The 8,783-nt window shown below is 53.4% G+C and overlaps 1 protein-coding gene across 1 annotated transcript in view; it reads left to right on the top strand.

The window, feature by feature from the left end:
• The window catches only part of TNS1 (tensin 1), a 206,022-nt gene that overhangs the window by 98,162 nt on the left and 99,077 nt on the right, over window positions 1-8,783 (top strand). Inside the window, 2 exon segments of the mRNA XM_039844732.1 lie at window positions 4,699-4,740; window positions 5,542-5,592. Of these exon segments, the coding sequence (XP_039700666.1) occupies window positions 4,699-4,740; window positions 5,542-5,592 (93 nt within the window).

Genomic DNA, 8,783 nt, shown 5'->3' with positions numbered 1-8,783 from the left:
TGTCCTCTTCGTGAGCCTCCAGGCAATCATCCCAGCCACCCCCAGCCTCTGCAGAATGGCCCCTCCTGGGGCGCACACAGTTGGCGGTGGGTAAATGCAGGCATGGAGAGGGCACACGTGTCTTTTTTTGGAAAAATAAATGGAGGGAGGGATGTGCAGCTTCCCTTATCTGCCTTGTGGTTTACAACCCCTCATGTTCAGGAGGTTCGCTCTGAGGTCCGATCTCAAGTTTTTCCTCCTGCAGCCCATTGCTCCTCTTCCTGTGGAAGCGGATAGGAGATGTCTCTTCCTCCTGAGGACCTGAGACAATTAGTTTTTAAGTTGCAGACATCTTGTTCCCAACAGGAGGGCAGTTGATTTAAGGGTAAGAGGAACCGAATGAAGATCATCACCAGGGAGAGGAGACGGAGCATGAGAGGATGTAAAGGGCAGGGTTCAAATACCGTCTCTCCTACCTACTAGCTGTATGACCCTGGGCAAGTCATTTAATCTCGCGGACCCTCAGCATCCTCAACTGTAAACCTTGTGCGCATTGGTTATGAGGATGGTTGTGACGACTGATGATCGTGGAAGCAAAAGCCCAATACTATACCCAGGGTTGCATTGGCACTAATGAATAATTGTTGTTATTGCATTAACATTATGAAAAGGCATCTCCGGACCAAGACCAGGAAGAGGCAGGCTAATGAGGCACCCAGGGTGTAAAATTTGAGGAGGCGTTGCTCTCAGGACTGTGCGGGTACATTTCAGCACCCCGAGAATGAATACTTCCTTATGTTTTCTGCCCTTAATGCTTTGTACTGTGCCTTGCTCCAGACTCCTGGGTTTGCGACCCTAGAGCAGAAGGATCCATAAAGAGCAAGGTTGGGCTGTCCAGTGGCACCAGGTCCAAATCCTGCCAACCTGCTCTTGAGCTTGATTCAAATTGTCCTACTTGGGGGCAAGGGGCATTCTGGAAGACCCTTGGTAAGGCTGTGGTCAGCTGCTCTCAGCTTTAGAAAGCCAGGTTCTTAAGAGTCACGATTTGTCCTGGGACTGGGCAGTGGGTAGGGATGAATGTGGGGTTGCTGCTCCAGTCTGGACTCTAGTTGCTCTGTCCTTCTGCAGCTGAGCCTCAGAGGGAAGGAAGAGAAGAGCCCACAGAGAGGCACCCAGCTGACCCTACCTCAGGCTGGCTGGGGACTGGGCTGAGGGGCAGCGAGGTAAGCTCAGTGGTGGGATTTGCAAGACCTGGTGCCAACCCCAGTCCTGCCATGAACCTCATCCTGAGAAGCTGGGCGAGTCATATCGCTCTGCACCTCACCTTCCCCATCTGTGAAATGAGGAGGGAGGGTTTGGTGTCTGAAGTCCTTCTCAGAGCTGATGTTCTGAGGAGTGGTGTGCAAGGACAAGTGTGTGTGTGTGTGTGTGTGTGTGTGTGTGTGTGTGTGTGTGTCTGTATGCGTGTGTGCATGATGAAGGTATGGTGACAGCTGAGGCATAGTGAGGCTCTGCCAGCTATTGGAGCTCTGGGGGTGCCACCTCAGGAGGCCAAAGCTAAGGGGGCCTGGGAGCTTCCCTATAACATACCGAAGCCTCCCTGTAGGGTCTGGAGCAGGGTGGCCTCAAGAGATATCCACCCTCATGTGACCAGTCCCTAGCCTTTTCATTCTCATTTGCCCCAGAGCTGGCAGCGCCTGGGAAACAGAGAAGCAGAACTTCAATCCCTGGAGGACTAGGGTGGAGGGGGTGGGTGGGGAGCATAGCATGCATGCTGGGTTATGTCTGCAAACATTGCAGGAAAACGCTGGGTGTTTAGGTCAGGAAGGGTTTTTGGAAAATTTTAACTCCTCAGAAAGCATTTCGACCAGTAAGTTGAAGGCATCTGACGGCTGGCAAGCGTTTTCCTGTGGCCGGCCTCCAGCTGGCACCGGGGAAGGGGTAGGGGCCAAGGGGACAGTGCTCAGATGATTGCTGGCAGGGAGAGAAGTTTCTCTTGCGCTGCTGAGGCTTGTGGTTTCTAATATTGACTCTGACTCTCTGGTCTGCTTTGTGTCAGACCAGGGAGGGCTGGGGCAGGAGGGTCAAGGTGGGGCAGGGTGGGCCAGGAAAGGGCCCGGGCCTGCAGAGTGTATGGGGTAGAGAGGACAGATTACTGCTGGCGTTCACTGAGAGCTTCCTAAGTGCCAGGCCCTGTTCTAAGTGCTTTATGTGCTTCCTCTCATTTGATTCTCACAGCATAGCACCATGCTGTCCTATCGAGGAGCAGCAAGGACGAAGCGACCTGCTTGAGGTCACACAGTTAGTAGGGAGAGTCAGGTGGTCTGCTGCCAATGCCGTCAGCATGGACCCGTGCTGCTCAAAGTGTTGCTCCTGGACCTGGACACTTGTTAGAAATGCACAGTCTTAGGTCCCATCAGAGGTTTACTGGATCAACCTTATGGGAAGGGCCCAGCACCTGTGTGTCAAGACAGGCGATTCTCAGTACATTCAAGTTCAAGGCCCCGTGGTGCACACGCTGCTCTGTGGGGAGTCAGAAACTCGGGGCCTTCCAGGAGGCTTCACCCAGAGCAGGACGAGGGCTCCTGAGGGCCGGTAATGGCCTGGGGCAGGCACTGCACCTCCTGCTTCTCCATCTTGTCCATTTCTGTTCTTTCCGAGCCACCCTGTCTAGGGAGGCTGGTTCAGCAGACTGTGAAGGGTGAGGCTTTGGAGTTGGGATTTGCTGAGCTCAGATCTCGGTTCTGCTGTATAGTCTCTGCACATGGAAGGTCCCTGTGATCTGCCCTCCGGGAGTGGTCCCCCTCCCCGCAGGGGGCTGGAGAGGAGGCAGCCAGGCTGTCCCGCCCAGCCCACAGTCTCCACGGGAGTGTTACGGAGCCCTGGACCAGAAGAGACGGGCAGCGGTCAGAGGACCAGGATTAGCCAGTGGGATTATTTGCCCCCTGCCTGATAGTATCTGGCTCAGCAGTGGGGGCTCTGGAAGGTGGCTGCATGAAGATTGGGGCTTGGAGAGGGCAGAATGTGGCTTCTTTACTCCTCCAGAGCCATCTTTAGACTCTAGGTGAGTTGACCTGGGGGCCAGAGGGGCTGGCTGATATGCCTCCCCTCCTCCCACCCCATCCCTGGATCCTGTCCTCCCTCATCCATTCCAAACTGCCTTGGCCCTGAACTACTCAGGAGGTTTCATCTCCTGGAAGGAAGTTTTGGCCTTGGTCTTCCATCTTCTAGGCAGTAGGGGTAAAATCTGGGCCATTTCCAAAAAGAGCACTACTGCCTCTAGCTTAGCCGGCTTTCTTCCTCCATGCTTGTCTTGGCCCAGTTCTCCTTCCTGCTGCCAGACCTTTTAGAGGTCATTCTGTCCATTCCTCTGTCTTCAGACGTGAACAGCTCACTCCTCAGATCCTGGGGATGGGGTTGGGGTGTTTCCTAGTCTGAGATGGGGTTGGGCATTTCCTAGTCTGAGACACACACTCTCTTAACCTGGTCTATGCTCATCTCGGCAAAGGCCCTTTATCATGACCTTGACAGTTGTGCTCATGCCCTTCCGTGTGGCTCAAGGGCCCTTCTAACCACTTTGCCGAGTTGGAAACAGAACCCTAGAGACTGGTCAAGAGGTGACCCTGGAATGGGAAGTTTCTCTCCTGTTTTGAGGTAGTCCTAGAAGCCCACTTTTCAGGATGCCTTTAGGAGGAAGTGCTTCTGTTGGTCTGGGCAGGGGGATGATGGCACGGGGGTGAGGGGCAGGATCAGTCCACCGGTGATTGTTGATGGCCCACTATCCGTAAATCACAGTTCTTGGCCTTAGGAATATGGCAACTAAGTTAGAAAAACGCTCCTTTGAATCTGTTTTGGAGGCAAATGGGATAAGAACCACAAATAAAACGTTGATTGGGGATTAAAACATATTCCCAGGATGAGATTATTTATATGCTAACGACCAGATAAATAGCATAGGCAGAGAGGCTTGTTGGAGTTCAGAGGTGGGAGAGAGTCCTCCTTGCTGTGGTAGTCAGGGAGGGCTTCATGGAGGAGGAGAGCTTGTAGGAAAAGAGAAGAAGCTGTTTTACAAACGAAAGCTTGGATGTGGGACTAAGCAAGGGGGTCTAGGGAGCAGGTGTGGATGGAGCAGAGCTTTGGGGCATGAAAAAATCAAGGTCTGCTAAGGGATAGGGCCAATGGTGGGGGGCCTTGAAAGACCACTGGAGATTTAGGGCTCTGGTCTGCCTCTCGTCCTGGGCTGCTGCGACTTCACACAACGAACAAGAAGCGCAGAACCCAAGGTGGGGTGCAGATCTTGTTATCCCCATTAGGAGTTGATGACTGTGGGCCACTCATTTAACTTCTGCTATCTGTAACGTGGAACTCTAAGGAAACAATGCTACTGGGTTCTTGCGACAGAGTTGGTGAAAATGCCTGTCCCGTAGGAAGGAGTGACTGTTACTTGCTCCTCGTTCCTTTCGAAGGATCAGTGACTGAGTCTGAGGCCTGAGTGAGTGAGGTTTGTCAAACTGGATGCTTCTAGTACAATAGGATGTTTTTCATGTTCCAAACTGTGCTTCCCAAGCTTGGGGACAGCCAGCTTATGTCTGAGTCTTGAGTTGGCCTTATATCCTGCCTCAGGAGGCACTCTATTCTCATGGCCACTAGCCCTGGAGAGAGAACAATCTAGGGATGTTTGTCCTGAAGCCTCACACTGTTTTCTCCCTTCGTCCACAGCCCATCAACACCGAGAGTGCACCAAAGAATGTAGTGGATGCGGTGAGTGACAGCAGGCAGGGTGGGGTGGCGGGAAACAGCCTGGGTAGCCTCGAAAGCGGAAGATGGATTTGGGGAAAGTGAACAGATGTGTCTGGGGACATTCTTCTGGAGTAGATTTGGGGAACTTGGGGGAAATGGTGGTGACATGGGTGACGTTGGGAGCCGGGTGACTGACCATCCTTTGTGTGTTTGGAAATGGATTGCTGGGGAACGAGGCGGGCGGAGAGGGCGAGGCCAGTGGTGAAATGTGGGCTTCTCTATTAAATATGTAGAAAGTGAAAAAGCCAGGAGATCTTTCCAAACATCTTTCTGACTTAGCAGAGAGACGGACAATCTCCCCGGGGCTGCGTAGGACAGGAAGGGAAGAAAGTGGGTGGGCCCTGCAGGGGGAAGCCAAGGCTAGCAACCGAGAGGTGTCTCTGGCAATGGCCAGCATGGAATAATGGGCTCGGAGACGGAGGACTTGGGTGCAAATCCTAACTCCTCCATGCTTTTAATTGCTTCTAATTGGGTGACTATAGGCAAGTCTAGAGCCTGTCTGTGCCTTAGTTTTCTTATCCGCAAAATGGGGATGATAATATCTCCTACAGGAGTGGTTGTGAGATGTAGAGAGGTGGATTTGGTTAGCTTTGAGGTGACTTTAGTGGAAAAAGAAATGTGAAATAAACAACCCAGTTCCCACGAGGCCCTTCTGCCAACCTCCTCACCCCCCGCCCCAGACAAACCCAGCAGGCGAAAGACTGGTGCTTTTTGCTTACTTTCCTTAACTCTACTCTCTGCTTGCCTTTTCTCCACGTCCAGGGAGAAGGAGCCTTCCGGGGTGGAAATACACGGAAAGGCCTCGAGGAAGACGTAAGTGTGGGGAGGCGGCGGAGAAGGATGTGGCTGGGCCCCTGGTGCCCAGAGGGAATGGTGGTGTGCGGGTGCTGTCTGTACCTGTCTCGTTTGGTGGGTGTCCCTTCCAGAAGGGCAGGCAGGGGTTGCCCAGCTCCAATGCTGAGCAGGGGAGAAGGGGACGGGATGGTGAGCAGGACCCATCTATTTACACTCTGAGTCTCAGTCTGAGTCTTAGCCTCCAGCTCCGCTGGATCCGGAGCTCATTTGCCCATCACTTTGCCAGGGCGGGAAGCGGGAGGGAGGCATGCTCCGTGAGGCCTGGCCAGGTGGCGAGCAGCACCAAGGTAAGGGCAAGGGGAACGAGCAACACTGTAGCAAGAAAGAATAAGGACAGAGACAAAGAGGGACTCCTGAGCCTTTAGAGGGTCATCAGACCTTGGGGAATTCAGGCTCTGTTTCTTTGGAGAGAGGTCTTTGAAAATGTCAGAATCCTCTGTGTGGCTTAAGTGCCGTCGATTCAGAAGGAAGCTGGACGGTGGGCCGGCTGGTCCCACCATGCTCCTCCTGCCGTGCATTTTTGGTGGAAGTCAGTGAGCAAATTCCTCAAACGGAAGGACCCCAGAGGAAGAGAGGGGGGCTTTCCTGGGACCCTGCTTTGAGCAATGCTTGTGTCGGGGCTTGTCCCCAAGCTTGGGGACAGCCAGGTTCCATCTGAACCTAGGGGCAGACACCCCACAGAGTTGGGCCTTTCTCTTTCCTCCCCACCCTTCTTTGACAATTCACCCTTCTGCTGGCCTCTCCATCCTCATTCGCCCTGATCTGCAGAGGAACAGGGAGTGGTTTTGGCGGTTGGCACAGGGGGAGCTGTTGATGGCATGAGGCCCTATCATCTGACAGCTGCCTGACCCACAGTGGGGAGGGCCCCGGAGGGAGGTGCTGGGGCAGCAGGAGGCAGCTCCCGCAGGCTGCAGCACTTCTGTGGCGAGCCCACTGCCACATTGCCTGGGGCAGCCCTGCACGGCGGGGGAGTCCGGGAGGAGCAGGAGCATGCCCCTCAGGTTAGTGGGGGGGCTCAGTTCAGGGTATGAGTAGGTCCTGTGGGCACGGAGTACACATGTTGGGGAGGGGCCCTGTTCTGAGTTTGTGATGTTTCTGGGATGCAGGGGAGAAATTAATTTTCATGTATCTACTAGTGAGGGTTCATAAGCTTAATGCATGTGATATGTGCTCAATAAATGTTAGCTATTATTATTACTGCTATTTTGACTGAGAGCCAGGAGCTGGGCTGGGTATTTTTGGATCCCCATGACATCCCCTACGGCAGATACTATGGCCCCATTTTGTAGATGAGCAAACAGAGGCTTGGCGGGGCTCGATGCCTCGATGAACACCTTTTCCATCTCTTCCTGGGACCACTGCTTGGATCTGGCGTTATCCAGGACTCCCAACCCTTGGCCAGGGGGACAGGAAGATGGTGTGTGAACCAAACCTTTTTAGCCAATGGCCTGGAAACTCTTATAAGTTAAGTCCTAGAGCTGCTGCTCCCACAACCCCAGCCCAGGCCAAATGGATCCTGTAAGATACAGCTGCAGTGAGAGAGGGCGAAGTTAGACGTTATGAAGAACTTTTTGACATGAGGGTGTATATGACCTTGGTCCTGGGGAAGGAAGAGGTGGCCATTTAGTTGGGACTGGAGGGGTCTTTTTTTAGGAGGAAGTTTTGTTGATCTGAGATGACGTGCATGTAAGGGATGGGTAAGGGCTAAGCAGATCCCAGATGGCCCATGTACTGCAAAGAAGGAGAGGAAACCTAATTTTTTAAGGTTCCCAGATACCTATCCCAGGTTGGATGACTCTGGAGCCACTGAATCAGTCCCCTCCCCATCCAGTGAGAGATCTGGCAGTCTGCTCCAGGTGAGGGGACCTGTTTTCGAGGTGGCATGGTTGAAGTCCTGGGCCTACTGCTGTGATAATGTGCCTGTTTTCTGAGCTGTTTTCCTGGCTCTGGCCTGCGGCCCAGGACTCACAGGACAGGAATGGCTGTTTTCCTCTGACGCGTTGGTGTGTAGTGGAGTTTATGTATGGTGTGCTATGTCGCACTTTGTTTTGGAAAAATCCAGGCTTGCGGGCAGGAAGGAGAGAGGAAGGGGTGTGGCCGGAGGGGCTGGTGTCAGGGGGAGGGGTGGCTACAGCCCCCAGAGGAGATGTAGGAATGGGGATGGGCCCCTGATGCAGGTTGATCACCAATCTCTGGCCGTCCGACATGGACCCCCTGGCGTTGCTGACTGCTCCCACCTGGACCCCCTGGGGACTGGGGCTCAGGAAACAGATTTTCTTTTGCTCTAGAGCTGTTGTGTTTGGTCTGTGGGCCTCCAAGGGAGGCAGGACTCTTCCCACACAGACCAACCCCACCCAAGTCCTGGCGTTCCCGTTTTCTGCTATATGGCGGGGAAGAAGGCGGGTCACAGAGCCTAGGGTCATGGCCCTCGAGCGCTCAGGAATGTCTGAGTGGTGATCAGCAGGGAGGACCAAGGCAAAAAGAATTGGCTGGATCTGCAGCAGGAAGGGTGAGGGTGAGAAACCAGGAGGAACTTCCGGGTAGTAAGAGAAGCAAGAGCCTGTTCTGGGGAGGCTGTGGAATTTCCTTTCGTGGTGTCCTTTCAGCAAAGGAGAGATCATTTTGGTGACGACGATAGGAGAGGGTTCTTCCCCAGACCCAGGGAGTGAGATCAAAAGTTCTATTATTGATCTACGTCTTGGGAGGGGCTGGGAGGACATTCAAAGCCATGTGGGTAAAAGAGCTTTGAGAGGAAGAAAGTAGGATCACAGGCAGAGAGCGTATTTTTCTTTTTAAAATAAAATCTTCGTAGTACTCTTTGTAAAGCTCTCTTGGTAGCCTTCCCTAAGGGCTCTAAATGGAACAGGTAAATCATGTGACATCATGTGGGACAGTGCTGGACCCATTTTACAGATTCTTCAGTGAGGTCAAGGGGCTGCTACTTACAGGGCTCCGTTGACGAGTACTTTTCTTTATAGAATAGAAGCTCTGAGGTCAGAGGCTTCTCCTCCTCTGGTCTCCAGTGCCTAGAACATTGCCAGGCACATGTCTCTCGACTGACTCCCAGCCCTCTTGAAAAAGGCCTGCATGACCAGGCACGCCGGAAGGCGCCCGTCTCTAGCCTGGCCTTGTGTGTGAGGTCACCTGTG

Source organism: Pteropus medius, unplaced genomic scaffold (genome assembly GCF_902729225.1).
Source record: "Pteropus medius unplaced genomic scaffold, Ma_sr-lr_union100, whole genome shotgun sequence".
NCBI classification, from domain to species: domain Eukaryota; kingdom Metazoa; phylum Chordata; class Mammalia; order Chiroptera; family Pteropodidae; genus Pteropus; species Pteropus medius.
This window is presented reverse-complemented; position numbering and strand designations above follow the sequence as displayed.